General features: G+C 42.9%; 1 protein-coding gene across 1 annotated transcript; it reads right to left on the bottom strand.

Moving 5' to 3' along the window:
* Positions 1-10,634: 10,634 nt before the first annotated feature.
* Positions 10,635-16,886, bottom strand: LHFPL5 (LHFPL tetraspan subfamily member 5). Its single transcript, XM_063098283.1, has 2 exons — positions 16,475-16,886; positions 10,635-10,912 (listed from the first exon to the last, which is right to left on the bottom strand). The coding sequence occupies exons 1-2, from the start codon at positions 16,884-16,886 to the stop codon at positions 10,635-10,637; spliced, it is 690 nt and encodes a 229-aa protein (XP_062954353.1).
* Between the last annotated feature and the right edge of the window lie 1,721 nt (positions 16,887-18,607).

The following is an 18,607-nucleotide window of genomic DNA, read 5'->3' as shown; positions in this document are numbered from 1 at the left end:
AGTGTTTGAATAGGCCTATTGTATTTTTTTTTACATTTTATTCCTAATAGCTAGTTTGCCCCAAAAGAGGGAATATCTTGTTTTAATTTGCATATTACTACTGAGGTCAAAAACTTGTTTCATGTGTTTCATTGGCCTTTTGCATTTTTTTGGTTATTTGCCTAAATTAGCCACCTTTCTTTTGGATTTCTTCCTTATTTGATGAGTTAGTTGGTCAGGACTCGTTAATATATTAAAGGGTAATTAATTTTTGTCATTTTTGCTTTATATGGGGGTACGTCAAAAAATTCATGGGAAAATAGATTTGAAAGATGTTTTCATGAACTTTTTGAAGTACCCTTATATACTTGCCTTGTTTTAAGTTTGCTTTTCATTTTTATTTGCAGTATTTTTTTGTATTATTCACAGAAAGCCCTTCTCCGCCTGCCCCTAAATCACATAAAGTGTTCTAATTAACTTGTTTTAGTTGTACAATACTTAAGACGTGTAGTGTTTTTGAAGTGTTGATCAGAATGTAACCTATTGGAAGTCATCAAACCAATATATTTACCATTCTGACTAACCTAGGCACACCCTCTACGCATTGTGTTAAATGAATGGCCCTAGAATTCCCAGGGTTTGGGGAAATCTTATGCTGTTGTAGGAGAGCTTGTAGCTATCTCAAAAGAACCAACAAACAGAGTTACAGCCCCACCTTTAATTCTTAATTTGCTGGGCCCTGAGTGTCCACCAGGAAACAATTTAGTTGCTCCAGAGCAGGCCCAGGTTGTAAAGGAACTTTTTTACTGCCCATTCTTTTGAAGACTAGAGTCTTCCATTTCAGCCTTAGGAGGAAAATGCTTTGCTATTTATTAGACAACTATCACAGAAAATTGGTGATTTACTGATAGTAGAATCTGAACTTACGTTTGCTTAAAAAGAAGGCCTTAATGACTCCAGAGAAGTTTGAATAGTCAGTTCCTTGGGACTTAGCAAGCCATTGGTAACAAAGCTCTTTCACAATCCAGAATATTAATAAAGGTGGCTATAAACTCTGAGGCCTACTGAGGTTTGTTTTTGTGTCACTGAAGATAATTTTTAAAGTTGGAGTTAAAAAACTATACATGATATGCACTTACCTTTAAGTCCTTGCAGAAATACTAATCTACACCAAGTCCTCGTAATAAGAGAAGAGTCCCAGTTAAAATCCCAGAAAATTAGGGCTGGCCAGTTAGCTCAGTTGTTTAGAGCACAGCATTATAACACCAAGGCCAAGGGTTCAGATCCCATTACTGACCAGACACCAACAAAACCAAAATTTGAGATTATAAGTGTTTAGAAATTTTGAGCTAGGAATTAAATTTATTTCCTAGTTGTGTTTATAGACTGCACCGATTCCTTGTAATGGGAGGAGGGTTTCTGATACGCAGATGTTCAATTTGATTTATATCCTCCCATGTTCATTTTTCATCATAATCTCCCTTTTATTCTTAATGTAGATGTCTAATTTTTGCCCATTTTAATATAGTAATAAGTCTTGCCCTCCAGATGGCAGAACTGGACTGTACAGAAGTGAATCAGCTGCCTGCAGTTTGAGCTGTTCTTAGTAGTTGTGACACTAAGACATCACTTTGCATTGTTTGCTTTGGATTCACTAGGTATAGAGGAGAGTGAGGTTGATGTTGAAAACGTATTTAGTGGACTCTAACTATAAATCCTCAGATAACAAAAGTGAGATGCATTTTCAGGGTTGAAGCTCTTCTGCTTTCATCTTCATCAATCTTTTATTAGGAAACAAATGTGTCCATTGGCATGATCTAATCTTTGTTACAGTAAAACATTCTGATAAATGCCCATTGCAGCATAAAATTAATTACGAATACAACTGGAAAACAACTTTTAGAAGGGCCTCAAAGATTTCCACCTTCTGGTATTCATGCACTTGTGTGATCTGCTTGCCTTGAGTGTGGGCTGGACTTTGTATCTGTTTAACAGAATAGGGCACAAGTGATGGGATGTCGCCTCTGAGATAGGGTTATAAGAGGGCTGTGGCTTCTGTCTGCACCCTCTCTTGTTCTGTCCTGCTTTCTTTTGGAACTCTTGCTCTGGGGAAGCAAGATGCCGTGTGAGTAGCCCTGTTGAGAAGCGCTTAACAGCCATCAAAAAACACACCCTCAGGGCTGAGCCCGTGGCGCACTCGGTAGCGTGCTGCGCTAGCAGCGCGGCGACGCTCCCGCCGCCGCGGGTTCGGATCCTATATAAGAATGACCGGTGCACTCCCTGGCTGAGCGCCGGTCACAAAAAAAAAAAAAAAAAAAAAACACCCTCAGCTCCAACAACCTGTGATAAGCTATCCTGCTAACACACTGAGTTTGGAAGTGGATCCAACCCAATTGCAGCTTTGTGAGAAACACAAGCAAAGACACTTAGCTAAATCTTGCTGGGATTCCTAACCCACAGAAACAGATAAGTGTTTTAATTAAGCCACTGAGTTCTGGAGTAATTTGTCATGCAGCAATAGGTAACTCACAGGGTTGTAAGATAATGAAAGCATTTAGGATATCCTTCAAATTCACATTTCAGCTGTAAATTAATTACTGGTCTTTCCTCTCGAAGCTTGGGCACCACCATCATCTCTACATCCCAGCCCAAGACAGAGGCAAGCCAAAAGTGAGAAACAAGGCAACCTGGTAAGAGGACTGGTGATTTTATTGATTTTTATTCTATGTACTTTCAAAGATGAATGAGATTTGAGGGAAAGCGACTTGAAAAGGGCTAATAAGTATGTATCTGAACCAAAATGATTATTATTATTAGAGAGATTGAATTGAGTTTCCTTGAAGATAAAAGCACTGGTCATTGGTAAACATCAACTCCTGCTTTGCTGGCTCACTGTTCTAAGAACAATGTATGGGCTGTAGGCAGATGCACCTTAAGCCTCCCAGTAGCTTCTGTGGACCACCATATATGCCATTTCAGTGAGAAATATTTTGAGGGTAGAGAGGCTTTTAGAAAATTTTCTTGTACCTCTAAAAAGTAAGTACGAGAAACAAATGAACAAATATAGTTAGAAAAGTCACTAAGCTACAGAACTTATCAAATTCTGTCATTCATCAAGCTTGCATAAAGTAGGTGCCTGACTATGACCTAAATAATATTATCAGCAAAAGAATATGAATGTGATCATTCTTGTAAACTGGCTTCTGTGGACCTAGTGACAAAGTCAAATCCCATTATAATAGTTCCCATCACCAGTAATTTAACTGAGACAACAGTAGGATACTCATTCCTAGCCTATCTGAATTGAAGAGGAAACAGCACACTAGGTTGGTTGTCAGAGTGCACTGGTCAAAGAAATGCCTGACAGCCAAGAATAAGAAAACTTCCCCATGTCACTGATTGCTGCTTGATCAAGCAACAAGGTTCATTATGGTTTTGTTCAGCGTTTATCCTCTTTCCACCTGTGAGAGAACAGCACACTCAGTTTCTTTACTGAGTAAATGGACAAAGACAACAAAAACACTATTCCTCAGGATCATTCACTGCAGATAATCAACAAAACCCTGTTTCTGTGCACCATGCTTCACGCCTATAAAACAGCCTATAAAACCTATCCTTGTCTTGGCATTTGCTACGTACAGTGAAGTATTACCTAAACGAGTTGTCCTCTGGAGGCTGGCATTGAGTAAGCCAAATACAAAGTTTTTGACAAGAATTGTCATCCATTCTTCTAACAAATTACCTGAACACAAGTAACAAATTTCTGAAGCTGGTAGTCAGTTCTGGTCAAGTCAGTGTGGGCACTATGAAGAAATGTGAATTTTGGTTCCCACGGAGAAAAAAGTCAAATTAGTCTCAGGAGTTTTTAGATCCTATGTTCACCCAATCTTTATAAGACTTCCTGGTAGATGTTAAAGGATTCAGGTTCTGGTGACCTTTCCATTCCTTACCCCATCTGAGCAGCAATAAAAAAACAAAATATGAGAAGGGGAAAGCAAAAGACCCCCTCAGCCTCAACCTGAAATGATCCAGCATGCTTCCAGTCACCTTATCCTCAGTAGCCCTTGTATAGCTGGTTGGGTGTTTCTGTGCATGTGCTTCCGAACGAGTGTATACTCCATTAACTACGCTGTCAGAGACAAACCTGGGAAGCACCTAGGGATGGACTCCTCCAGCCCTTCCATTTTACAGAGGAGAGTCTCCAAGAAAGTAAAGGGATTTGGTGGTGTGAGGGACCAGGAAGATAACTTGAGATGCCAGTCGGTGTGGTGAGCTCTCTCCACGCCACTTTGCCTCTGAATATCTTTGATGTGGGTCACTGCAGTTCTGCTTCACCTGAAGGAGCAGGAGGTCTTGTCTCGGGAGACTGTCAGGTTTTGATCCTATAATAAAAGACTTCAGGCCTATAGTAGCCAGGAACGAGGAAGCTTGGAAGAAACAAGTTTTTATCTCTGAAGAGTTAGATTCCCTAATTTTCCATTGTCTGGGAAATAGATAACCTGTGTTATAAGAAAAACAAAACGACAAAAGATTGCAAGATTATAAGACTGACATTTTTTAAAGCCAATATAAAAAGAAACACTTCCCCGTGTATGCTCACATTTTGACTTCAGTTCTACTCAGACATGTGAATTTCCTCATTCACGTGTAAGATAGTATGTACTGTCCCTCAAGGAAAAACATAGGTCTTTTAAAATGTAGTGCAAAAAAAAAAAGAAAAGAAAAGAAAAAGCAGACATAGAGGTGTGTGGTTGCCTTTTGATTCAGTAATTCCACTCAGGAATTTATCAACAGAAGCAAAAAGTTATCTATGACAGCAACCCTAAATGTCTAATAGCTAACATCTAGTTTAAGAAATAATGGTACACCAGTGCTGTGTAATTTATGGCTTTTAAAACTTTAATAATGAACATTGCAAAACTATGAGAAAAAAGTTATACTCCACCAACTGAATCAGAATCTGCCTTCTAACAAGATCCCCAGATGATCGTATGACACTGAAATTAGAGAATCATGCTGTAATAAGGGGAGTGGGAGAGGTAACAATGCTATTTATAATTATTTGGAAAAGTATATGTGGTCAAGGATTGGAAGGTACTTTGCAAAAAGTAAAAATAGTTTAAATGGAAATAAACCCTCCAACCCACACAAAGCATCTGGCCTGCCGTAGGTCCTCATTAAATGGCAGCTATTTAAATGGCAGACTTTAAAACTGGTTAATTCACTGTTTTCTTTTTGCTAGTGCTAAATTTAATACTCAATACAATAATTCTATTAGCCTAGCTTTTGTGAATATTTGTTTTTCTCTCTATGACTTTTATTGTCTATTAGGTTTTCTAGTATGTTTCTTACAAATCACTTAAAATTCTTTCTGAAAATAAGAGTCCTAATGATAATAATGACTTCTAAACACAGTCTGTTCTCATTTGCCAGGCTACACGAAAAGATGTCTATGAAACTAAACTTTCGCCTGTTTTAAATTATTTCTTCTCTCCCTGTTCTTTTTCCACTTCTCAAGACACACTAAGTAACACTGAAGGCTTCCTGTTTGCTTCCCAGTGAAGATCTCAGATGCCAGATAGCTCCTGCCCCTGTGTATTATTGTTCCTCTCTCCCCAGATCTCATTGCAGCTCCTACAGCCCATGAGTTATTCACCTGAGAATTCAAGAAGAGGCCCCAGCCCTTTTAAAGGCACACAGACCACCCTCCAGTGGAATTACTCACCAACCCTTCTGCTGCTTCAGACTTCTTCTGCAATGAAAAAGAGAACAGTACATGTTTACACCCAAGCCTTGTTTTTAGGATAATTCCCTTCACTCTCAAGAAAGCTTGCATTTTTTTGTTCATAACATTTACCAGCATGTAATTCTGTATTGCATGATTGTCTCCCTTACCAGACCGTAAGCTCCAATTTAGACTTTTTCACTCTCCACTGTACCCCCAGTGCCTAAAGTTGTTGGTGGGCAACTGGAGCACAATAACTATTATTGTTTGGGCAGATGGGTGATATAAAAAGTGGAGATACCGGAAAGATAGAAAGGGGAGACAACTAATTAATTAATCACCTGCAATATGCAGTCATTGTTAGTGCATTGAATTCTCAGCACTATCTTTTTTTTATTAATATAATTTTATAACATAAAACTTATCCATTTAAAGTGTACATCTCAGTGGTTTTTAGTATATTCACTAGATTGTGCAACCGTCGTCACTAATTCTAAAAAAGTTTCATCACCCCAGAAAGAAACCCTGTGCCCATTAGCAGTCACTCTCAATTTCTCCCTCTTCCCAGCCCCAGCAACTTCTAATCTACCTCCTGTCTCTATGGATTTGCCTATTCTGAACATTTTGTATAAAAGGAATCATACATATACAAACAGAAGCCAGTCTTTTGTGTCTGGCTTCTTTCAATTAACATAATGTTTTCAAGGTTCGTCCACATTGTAGTAATTATCAGTACACCATTCCTTCTTATGGATGTATGCTATTTCATTGTATGGATATATACATTTTATTTATACTTTCATCATTTGATGGACATTTAGGTTGTTTCCACTTTTGGGCTATTACACTGCTATGAACATTTGGGTATACGTTTTTGTATGAATATTTGTTTTCAATTTTCTTGTGTATATTAGGAGTGGAATTATAGAGTATATGGTAACTATGTGCTTAACCATTTGAGGAATTGCCAGGCTGTTTTCTGAAGCAGCTGCATCGTTTTACATTTTCACCAACAATGTATGAGGGATCCAAATTTTTCCACATGCTCACAAACACTTGTTCATCTTTTTTATTATAGCCATCCCACTGGATGTGAATTTGTATCTTGTTGTCATTTTGATTGGCATTCTCCTAATGACTAATGATATTGAGCATCTTTTCATGTATTAGTTGGCCATTTGTATATCTTCTTGGAAGAAATACCTATTCAAATCCTTTGCCCATTTTAAAAATTGGGTAATTTGGCTTTTTTATTGTTGAGTTGTAGGAGTTCTTAATATATTTTGGATACTAGAACCTTATCAGATTATGATTTGCAAATATTTTCTCTCAATCTGTGGGATGTCTTTTCACTTTCTTGAAGGTGTCCTTTGAAGCACAATAGCTATAGATTTTGATGAAGTCCAATTTATTTATTCTTTTCCTTGGTTGCTTGTGCTTCAGGTGTTATATCGAAGAAACCACTGCCTAATCCAAACTCACAAAAATGTACATCTATGTTTTCTTTTAAGATTTTTATAGTTTTATATCTTTTATAGTTTTACATCTTTTAGGTTTTTGATCAGTTCAGTCTTTAAGTTCATTTTTGTATATGGTGTAAGGTAGGGATCTAACTTCATCTTTTTGCATGTAGATACCAGGCTGCTCCAGCACCATTTGTTGGAAAGACTATGTTTACCCCACTGAATGATCTTGGCATCCTTATTGAAAATCAATTGGCCATAAGTGTTTGGGTTTATTCTGGACTCTCAATTCTATTCCATTGAGCTGTATGTCTATCCTTACGCCAGAATCACAACATCTTGATTACTGTAACTGTATAGTGAGTTTTGAAATTGGAACATATGATCTTCCAGCTTTGTTGTTCTTCAAGATCATTTTGACTATTCTGGGTCCCTTGCATTTCCATATAAATTAGAGGACCGGCTCATCAATTTCTGCTAAAACCCAGCCAGGATTCTGTTAGAGATTGCACTAAATCTGTAGATCAGTTTGGGGAGTATTCCATCTTAACAATATTAAGTCTTCTCATCCATGAATGTGGGATGTCTTTCCATGTATTTAGTTCTTTAATTTCTTTCAACAATGTTTGTAGTTGTTATGTACAAGTCTTACACTTCTTCTGTAAAATTTATTCCTATGTATTTTATTCTTGATGCTGTTGTAAATGAAATTATTTTTTTTAATTTCATTTTTGGACTGTTCACTGCTAATTATGTGATTTTTGTATATTGCTCTTGTATCTTGCAACCTTGCTGAAGTTGGATGTTAGCTTTAATAGTTTTTTAGTAGATTATTTAGGGGTTTCCACACACAAGATTGTATCATTTGCTAATAGAGGTAGTTTTACTTTTTCCTTTCCAAACTGGATTTTTAAATTTTCTTTTCCTTGCCTAATTGCCCTGTCTGTAATCTCCAGTACAGAACTGACAAGCGCAGATATCCTTATTCTGTCCCTGAGCATCATCTTTTGAAGTAGGTATTTTTTTTACAAATGAAGAAAACATGCCTCTCACCCCCATGATAATGAAGCTCAGATGAGAAAACTGAGGCCCAGAGAAGTTAAGTAGCCTCTGTAAGGTCACGTGGCTAGATAACATGGAGCCAAAACTTAAACCCAGTACTGATCCAGGGCCCATATTCATTCTTCTCTGCCTCTTTAACCCCTGAAGAGTGAATCAGCAACTACATCCTTGTACAAGGCTTCCTTTCTGCTTTCATTGTTTCATTCATGCCACATAATAATGGAGGTGGCAAAGCAGCGTTAGTGTTCTCCTTTTTACTGGAAAGAACACTGACGTAAAGTAACTTAGAAGAACTCGGACTTAAATTTGACCCTCCTGACCCCAATTTTGTGCTTTGACAGAATAAATAGGGACTTTCGTTGAGTAACGAGATATATTCAGAAAGGTTATGTGGATGTTTCCTCAAAGGTAATACACAAAAAGGATTTTTAACAACCCTGTATGATAGTGAGGGAACTAAAGTATGGAGAGGAAAAAATCTGAAAAGATTGAGGACAGTGTGTATGGATATGAAAGGAGAGGGACAAGAAAGGAGAGAAAAGCAAAGTGACATTTTGATTAGTAAAGAAAATGCCAAAGAAACAAAACCATCTCTTTCTAAGAAAGCATTTTAAAGAGAATTTGTGTCAGGGCTGGCCCATGGCTCACTTGGGAGAGTGTGGTGCTGATAACACCAAGGCCACAGGTTCGGATCCTATATACGGATGGCCGGTTAGCTCACTTGGGAGAGCGTGGTGCTGACACACCAAGTCAAGGGTTAAGATCCCCTTACCGGTCATCTTTTAAAAAATTTTTTTTAAAAGAGGATTTGTGTGAATAAAATTTTCTTTTGACTAAAATAATCTCTCTGGAAAAGAAAGAGTGCAAATGGGTAATATAAAAAATACTCTGTGCGTGTATCCAGACAGATTTAAGAGTGGCGCTGGCTTGAGGCAGAGAGCTAGACAAAATGCCTTCAGCAGCTCCAGCTGAGTCCTCCCTAGAAAACCCCTATCACTGGAAAAAGTGCTGGTTGTGCAGGTTGTTGCTAGAATAACCACTCCAGCATTTCCTCAGAGTTGCTATGAGGATTAAATTAAAATGGATCCTGTGAACAAACCCTTCATCACTCCTGCACATGGAAGAGGCTCAGTAAATACTAGTTCCATTTTTCTTACCTTTGCAGAGTCCTCAAGAGACCCAGGCCCTAAGAACTTCCTGACCCAGGAGCTAAAGGAATCTATTCTACTGCAATGGAAAGAAATCTCCCTCATCTCTCCTCCTTGGCACAGCTCTTGTTAGTAATTTGGTTTCCATCTTTAACCACATAACAGGTTTGTGAGTCTCTCTGCTTCCATTCCCAAAGAAGAATGAAATGGTTCAGATTACTTCCCTATGAAGGAGTGGGTCCCAGGCTCAGCTAGAGAAGACTGAGTTCTAGGCTCTTCTTTGCCACCACCTTTCTGTGAACCTCTGGGTAAGTCTCCTTTTGGACTTCAAGTTCCTCATGTGGGAAGGGTCTTTGGTCACAGGGAGCAGAGGAGTTTGGCTACTTCTTCTAGTCCAAGTCCAAGGGCTGATGTGAAGACAACTATGGAGAAAGAAGACTGGAGAGGTCCCTGAGGTGTAATAGGTCCCTAATAGTGGCCACCTTCTAAAATTCACAGGGGTGTGAGACAGGCCTTGCCCTTTGACTAGGAGATGAAATTTATGTTCTGAAAAATTAGCCCCTTAAGAGAGACAGGGTAAGAGTCTAACGAGGGACAGGAGCAGAAAACACCCTAGGAAGAAGGGAAGTCAATGGAAGTAGTAAGGGAAGGTTTTTGGAGCATTCACATAGGCCTCAAGGGTCGCCTACAGCTGATCTTTATGACTGGCAGGTAGGATTCGGATGAGAGGGAATTGAAACAGTATGGATATATAGAGAACTCCAAGGCTGCCCTAACCCTAGGGAGCCCAGGCTCCCACCATTTGCCTTCCAGGAGCTGTCACTTCTACACATTTGCTGGGTTGTTCCCAAGGTATCCCAAGCATTAACCTGCCTTCCTCCTCCTTTCCCAACAACTCATCCCCTCTACTCCCCTGATATCCCTCTCTCCACGTAGCAAACTCCCAGTATAACTTCAAGATCCAGCCTCAGTACCTCCTTCTAGGAGAAACCACACTTAGCTCTCCAGACTGGATATGGCTCTCTCCCCTATAAACTCTGAGTGCAGAGGGGTTAGGGGACACCCGTCTGTCACAGATAGCCTGTGCCACACAGGTCTCCCATTGCTTCATCGCCTGCCATCTTGCAACCCTCCACTGGCTTTTGGCCTCAGGGAGGACAAGGGCTGTGTCTGATTGGTCTTGGTGTCCCCACCCATTGGCCAGGGGCCAAGCCTCAAGGGACTGGCTAAGATGAGCCCCCACCCCCATCCCTGGGATCACCAGACAGGGGACACCATTCTGGAGGAGGGCAGATTACCTTTTCCATCTGCCTTGTAGTCATCAGGGAGGAGCTTGTCCTGCCGGTAGCCCAACACGAAGGCCAAGAAGGAGAGGATCAGGGCGTCACCAATGCTGAGGATGGCCAGCATGAAGGCCCAGCGGATGGTGCAGTGGCCCAGTGTGTACTTGCCCGTCTGCTCCCCACACATGCGCCGTACCTCACTCGAGTCCCAACCATCTGGGTAGACCAGGCAGCCAATCATTAGGCCTGTGGCTGTGGGGCAAGAAGGGGTGCAGGTGGTGTCAGGCTGGGTACACCCAGCCTGCTACCTCCCACCTTACACTGCTGTTATCTTGTCACCTCCCTTTTCCTTCTGTTAACAGCCTTGAGAGGCAAAAGAGGCAGCTTCTACCACCCTTCTTGCACAATACAGGTGAGAAAATGGAGGCTCCAAGAGCTACAGCCACTGGCCCCTGGGACCCAGTGGTCAGGGGCAGAAGTAGAGGCAAAGAGCCAAGCTCTTCAGCCCAGAGCGGGTTCTGCCACCACATTAGGTGGTCCTACCAGGCTCTCAGCCATTCTCCATATCTTGGCGTCAATGAGGTACTGCCTACCCTGGCTTCAAAGCCTTCCAAAATCTGATCCCATCCCAGAGAACTCATCACGCCTAATATGTACATTTGTTCATAATTTCAGCATCTCTGAAGTAAGTGTGATAAGAAAGCATCAGGCCATAGTTTGATTAGCAGTATTTTTCCTTTTTACAGTGCATAGAATAATGGTGTAACCAACAACTCAGGTAGCTTTGATTCAGTGAATGCAGGAAGGCTTCCAGCTGCATCCTCAGCTGCTTTCTTCATGACCCTTCCCTTCAAATAAACAGGTTTCCTCCTCACCCTTACCCACTTCAGCACAGTGCAATTGCCCATACTTCCCTGAATTTAAGAATCCCTTGTAATATTTATTTTAAATGCTGTTCCCAGATTGGGGTTGGGATAAGAAATCCCTGTTTTTAAAATACTCTTCCAGGTGATTCTCTCAATACAGAAAGCTGGGAAGCACTAGACCACGCTGCCTGGACTTCAAGCCTGGCTCTTTAATTAACTAGCTGTGTAACTTGGAGCAAGCTACTTAAGTTTTCTTCCTCATCTGTAAAATGGAGATAATGCTGGTACCTACCTGTTGGGCAGTGAGATTCAAATGAGTTAATATTAGAAAAGTGCTTAGAACACTGCTTGGCATGTACTTGTCACTTCACGAGTATTAGCTATTAATATTCCACTCTGTGCCTTCATTGAGTTGGTGTATATGGCTAAAAATTCCATTTTCACCACATTCCCCTGACTCCTTCCATCCCCTCCCATCAAATCACCTTCCCCAACTTAATTTCACTAGCTAAGGCACAAACAGGTGAGGCACAAAGAGGTGACATAATCCCAACATGTGACTAGGGCAACCCTAAACACAACTGCCATGCAGGCAGGGAACACCTCCCTTATCTGTGCCACTTTTCTAACCTTGGCCCTCCTTCCACAGGCCCAGAGGCTGTCTAGTCCCGAGGCTGTATTCTACTCAGAAGCTTGTCAGAGAAGCACCTCTCAGGACCCAAAGTTACCTTCCTAGTACTCGGCTTGTTCAGTGCCTGCCTTGGCCCCTAGCTTAAAGAGGGCACCCACAAATGCTCAGAGCACAGGTGAATGTGGAAAGGAGATGCCCTTCCAGACTTTCCATTCTCCGCATTGCTCTTCCCCTCGGCCCCCTTCCCCAGCTTTTTCCTGCGGCGGCTCTAAAAAAAGACCCCCAGGCCTCTGACTTGGAAACATGTTGTAGGTGCCACAGCCTCTGGGTACAGTGAGAGTTTACCCCATTTGTGGTGTCTCGGGGATCTAAGCAGAGGCCAGCACAGTATTCGCAGGACAATTTACTTACCCTTTTTGACTTGCAGCTCTTGTCTTTAAAAGAGAGAGAATAATACCTGACTCATAGCAGGGTTATGAAGATTAAGTGTGATCATTTATAGAAAATGCTTACTACAGTGTCTGGTACATGGTAAGTGGCCAATTAATGTTAGTTGATGCTATTACTATTGGCATTGGAGTCAGATGGAAGTCACCTCGGGATGTGGATGCCACTCAAACTCTTCACAAATATTCCAGATACATGGTAGGACTGTACTTTTTTGCCCCACTCCCTTGAGGTTAGGCAAGGCCGTATGACTTCCTCCTGCTAATAAGATGTGAGCAGAGGTGTGTACTTCCAGGCCAGAGCGTTTAACTGCTGGTGGGAGACTTTTCAGAGCTCCCTTTTCCTCTACAATGAGGACAGCCAATGACAGCTGATGCTCCATTAGCCTGGGTCCTAGAAGGAAACAATGAGAGCAAGGCCCCAACTGATCTCCGGTGGGCATGAACCATAAGCAAGAAATAAATAAGCCACTAAGATTTGGGAGTTGTTTGTTACTGTGGCATCACTTCCCATCCTGACTAATATAAAGTTGATCTCTGTGTTTTTTGCATTCACTGAGCACCTACCATGTGCAAGGTATTTTACATGCACTGCGTCATCCCAACCTCACAAGACCCCATGAAAGGGGGTACTGTTGCTATGATCTACAGATGAGGTACAATGGATTGAATGTTTGTGTCCCCCAAAATTCAAAGGTTGAAATCCTAATCCCCAATGTGATGGTATTAGGAAGTGGGACCTTTGGGAAGAGATTAGGACATGAGGCTGGAGTCCTCATAAATGGGATTACTACCCTTATAAAAGGGACCCCAGAGGGCCCTCTCAACCTCTCTCCACCATGTGAGGACACAGCAAGAAGTTGAAAGTCTACAGCCCAGAAGAGGACCTCACCAGAGCTGTAATGTGAACAGCTCTAATGCCACGCTGGCACCCTGATTTGAACTTCCAGCCTCCATAACTTGGAGAAATAAACTTTGGTTGTTTAAGCTTCCCAGTCTATGTTAATTTGTTACAGCAGCTCAAACTGATTAAGACATGAGGTTACCAAGACTCAGAAAAGACAAGCAACTTGCCCACCTGTGTTTCTCGGAGCTAGGACCATAATCAGCCTATACCTGGCATCCAGAGGCTCAATTAATTTTGTTAAGCTAGAGCCCCTCATTGCCCCAGTCATTTGTCCTCCCCTCTGCTCACCCCTTCCCTGCTCCCAGGCTTCTTGGCAAGGTTAAGCTAACCAGTTTAGGCCTCTTCAAATGAATGCATCTCCCAGCTGCTGGCTGTGGGGCACACCCCCTCCTTCCCTTTGGCTCATTCTCCCTTCCCCAGCGGAATGGAATACGACACCACCTTTGCCCTCCCCCAACATAAATCTTTCATAGAATGACACCTGGCCACCTCTGCTATCGGTGACTCTAGCTCTGTGACGCAGATACGATCTAACTGAAGGCCTGGTGACCCCTCCCCCACCTGGCCCTCCTGGCATTGCTTGCTCAGCAAATGGCAACTGTTACAGGGTTTTTGCAGGAGGGTGGGGGATGGGGGTGGGAAAATGATACAGAGATGGTTGTGTTTTCAGCATCTCTTAAGCCCAATATGAAGACCAGCTGGCAAGCATGTTAGGGTCCATTCTACTCCTCTTTGGCACAAAAATGCTGCATCACCATTCCCCTTCTTTCTTGGTATGTCCACCCTCTACCTTTCTCCCCAGTGCCCCACAAGACTTGCCTCACCCCTGCCCCAGACTCTCCCTTATCACACAGAGACAACAAAGGAGAGGGAGAAAGCAGGTGGATTAGAGAGGAGTTCTTAAGCCAGGTGAGGGACCTAGGTGCAAGATTTGGAATCAAAGGTCTGTCCCTCACTACCTGTGTGCTCAAAGGCAAGTTACCTACTAGGAGCCTTATTTGTAAAATGGAGAAATACCCTCCTCACTGGGTTGTGATGAGGCTCCTCCAGAAAATATATGTGAATGTATTTTGTAAATCATTATACTTATGTATACTAGGGAATTAGTGTTTAATGAGTCTAGACTTGTAGTTTTGCAAGATGAAAAAAAGTTCTATGGATAGATGGTGGTGATGGTTGCAATGGTCAAAATGGTAAGTTTTACGTATATTTCACCATGATTATAAAAAATAAAAAAGAAACCACTTCTTCTGTACAGCCTACCTGAATCTTCAAGCTCATTTTAATCTCCCGCTGAATTAACTTTGCCTTCTTCAATCCCACTGTATTTCTGTATCCCAGCACTGACTTCATTCTGCTTTGTGCTATGGTTATTTTACCTGTGAGGGGTTGTATGCCACTTGGGGTCAGGGCCTCCTAATAGTTTTCTTTCATCTTAGGAGCCCACCCAGCCTCCTATGATGCCAAGTGTGTGCTCTATAAAGGTGGATACCCTGAATTTGTTTTTCTTTCTTAAAAAGCCTATGGGAGTGCATAAGCAAATCAGTAGTTAGATCTTTTTTTTCCTGCAAGATGGAACTATGACTGTGTATAGTTCTGAGTTTGAATCCAGTTTCCAACACTACTAGTGACTTTAATAACATCACTTAACCTCAGTGAGTCTCAAAAAATATGTAGCTCAATAAAAATATCTTTTAATTACATCTAGTTTCTTGAGAACTGCTGTCTTAATTTTCCTAGGTTGTCAGTTACCAGCTGATCTGCTATAGCCTTGGCCATGTCTGATCCTCTCTTTCTCAGGCCCAGATTCTTCATCTATATTTGAGGGGGAGGGATAATAGCTCTCTGGGACACCGCCCCCCAACTCTGTAGTCCTGAGTCTGTGTGTTTGGTGGTCTGGAATTCACATCCCTGTTTCATTCCCCCTATTAAGGATAATACTGCTTCTCATTCTAGCCAATAATGTCAAGATGGTTTTGCTCTAGTCTCTAGTTCCCAGCACTGCTCCTGAACACCTCCCCAGCATGGACAGTCTACATGCAATCCTTGGGGTGTGCAGAGGCCAAGGGACCAAAGGCTGCAGGACAAGGCTTTAGACCATCTCTTTCTGGGCTCCAGAGGAGAGCAGGACCAGCTGGTCCAAGAACCAAGAGGCCTGCCTGGGCCAGGAGCAGGAAAAAGGGCAGGGAGGGCCTTGCCTCAGGAAACCACGAGTGGCCACCTACCCCACATAGTTTTTAAAAACCCTGGATAGCCTCCTCCACCTCACAAAATATCATTCCATTTGCTTTCTCAAGTATGGAATCCCATAATCAGGGAACAAAGACTTTCACTCCACAATGAAAGAGGGGACTTTAGATGTAAGTTTCTATGGGAGAAGTCATACCCAGCATAATGGTAATACAGAAAAATCAATGAGTGACCTTAAAACCTTCCCTGAGTGCAGTTTGGGGCAGAAGGGAGTGAGGAAAGGGTTCTGGGTATTCTTAAAGGAGAAAGAACAAATACCCAAAAGTGGGAAATGAGGGCATCTATATCATGCTTGACAGGTGTCACTATTTTGCCCAAGTGTTGGGTCTTATTCCCACATGGCCAACAATATAAGCTTCCTTCTTTCTCCATCCCAGAACTGCAAAAACTTCCGGTGTGGTGGCCTGGGAGTCAGGACACCTGGTTTCTTCTACCAGGAGCTGTGTGCTCCTGGACAAGTCACTTCCCCTCTCTGGGCTTAGTAACTCTTCTGTAAGATGAGCGAGTTAAACAGTCTGATCTTTAAGGTTCTTTTTGCCTCAACCATTCTAAGTTTCTCTACTCCTCAGAATCTTCTGCAGAGGATCGAGTAGGGCTGGGCTAAAGGAGGACAGCTGAGTAGGAGACCCAGAACCTCCACAGGAGGGGGATGATGCAGCTGCAGCTGTGGCCTGGAGGTGGACCCCTGCCTGCCCTCCCACCATCCCTGCTCACCCGCAGCCAACTGCATCCATGCGCAGATCTTGTAGACGGTGGCCGTGTTGCAGACGAAGAACAGGCTGAAGCAGACGATGGAGCCAATGATGAGGAACATGGCCAAGGCCACAAAGAACATGGCAGTTTTAAAGGCTCTGGAGGGGATGGAGGAAAAGTCCAGGGGACCACCCTTGCAGATGAGCTCGGAGGACAGCACGTTGCCCACGCAGTAGGAGAAAAGACCGAAGTAGCCTGCCTGCGGTGTGCTGATGCTGTCACCGATCCAGTAGGGCTGGATGAAGAGGGCCATGACCAGCACGGAAAAGCAGATGGTGAGCGTGCCCCACATCACGCCCACGGCCCGCGAGTTCCGCACGTAGTTGGTGTGGTAGATCTTGGCTGCCTCCTGGGCCGGCAGCAACTTCACCATAGTGAGGGCAGCAGGCCCTGGGCTGGGGGCCTCTGGGCTGCAAGTCGGTGGCTTTGCCGATCAAGGACCAGAAGTGGGTCCCTCCTCAGCCAAGTTTGGGGAGAAAGCGGAGGTCAGGGCACAAGGTGAGGGTCCCTCCACAGCAAGGCAAAGAGGCTTAATAGGACAAGACAACCCTGGCTTCCTCGGAGAAAGCTTGCTAGGTGCCTGTGTCCGTTCTAGCCGGGCCTGTCTCCGGTGTCCTGCCTCTTTTCAAGCCCGCCAGGGTCTCTGGCCTGCTGGCGCCGCCCTGCCCCCTCCCCCTTCCCCGCTCCGGAGAGCCCCGCCCCCTTCTGCCGGCAGGGCCCCTCCTTCCTCCACGAGCGCCGTTTCAGCACCGCGGCCAGCGCCCGGGACTCGAGGAGGGGGGCGGGGCCCGGCAGCCGCTCAGAGAGGGGCGGGGCCGACCCACCCACACACGCGCACGCGCCCGCCGCGGGGAACCCGTTCTTCACCCTCCGGAGCGGGGATGACCAGAACTGGGAGGGTGAGGCTGCGGCCGTCACGTTCATCCTGCTCAGTCCCAGCCACAAAACAGCTCCCCCCCACCAAAAGCGCCGTCGACATCCCACCCCACCCCTCTCTAGCTCCCTAGTCACCCTCTGGAACCTCCAACTCCCCGACCTCCACCCCGTAGGTCAGCAAAGCCTTTCCTGTTTGTGCCTTCCGGTCCCGGCTTTCTCCTCCCTATCATTCAGTCAGTAATTACTAAGAGCCTACTGTGTGTTAAGCCTATATTGGAGGATATCCTCTGAGCAGGAACCACATAGATAAAAAAGACGGGGCCCCTGCCCTCAAAGACAGTGTGCGATTTCCATATATAATATATGTATATGTGCAGTATATATATAATATATGCAGGCTGGTAGTGTGATAACAGAAGAAACTACAAAGTACAGCAAAGAACATTCTTTATGAGCCTTTTCAGACCTTGACATATACTCTTTGTTCAATACAGTGCCTTTCTCCCTTATTTACATATTTTTGTTGAATATTTATCTTTTTCCCTTTAAAAAAAAATATATATATATATATTTTTCTCCTGATTTTATAGGTAAATACATGGCTAGTGTAGAGAACTAGGAAAATTCACGAATGAATACATGAAAGAATAAAATTCCTTCATAACCCCAATACCAGGAGCTAAGGAAAGACAAGACCATCTTAAAAACATGGACTTTGGCTTTAGACAGACCTAGATTTGAGTTAGCCACTTGCTAGCTAAGTAACCATTCACGGACGTAACTAACCTTCCTGAGCTTCAGTTTATTTGTCTATAAAATGGGGGTCATGATAGCATCTATCACATGAGGGTCAGGTAAAAATAACATGTTATATGTTTAGCCCAGGACATCTCAAAAACGTTGACTATTATTTTTATTATTGTTATTACCTCTGTTAACATTTGTAGGATTTCCTTCTGCACATACTGCTCTACACAGTTGGATAATAATGTGTATACAATTTTGTATACAATTTTTTTCACTTAGCACTACACCATTGATATTTTCTCATGTTACTTTTTTTTTTTCAAAAACATGACTTTAATGCTTGTGTGATGATGCAGAGTATGTACTTACCATAATTATTTAATCCATTTCCCCTTTGGTGTGTTTGACAGTTCCTACATTTTCATTATTAAAAACAACACTGCCTTGAACATATCTGTGCCATTTCCTATG

The sequence above is a fragment of the Cynocephalus volans genome, chromosome 5 (genome assembly GCF_027409185.1).
Source record: "Cynocephalus volans isolate mCynVol1 chromosome 5, mCynVol1.pri, whole genome shotgun sequence".
NCBI lineage: Eukaryota > Metazoa > Chordata > Mammalia > Dermoptera > Cynocephalidae > Cynocephalus > Cynocephalus volans.
This window is presented reverse-complemented; position numbering and strand designations above follow the sequence as displayed.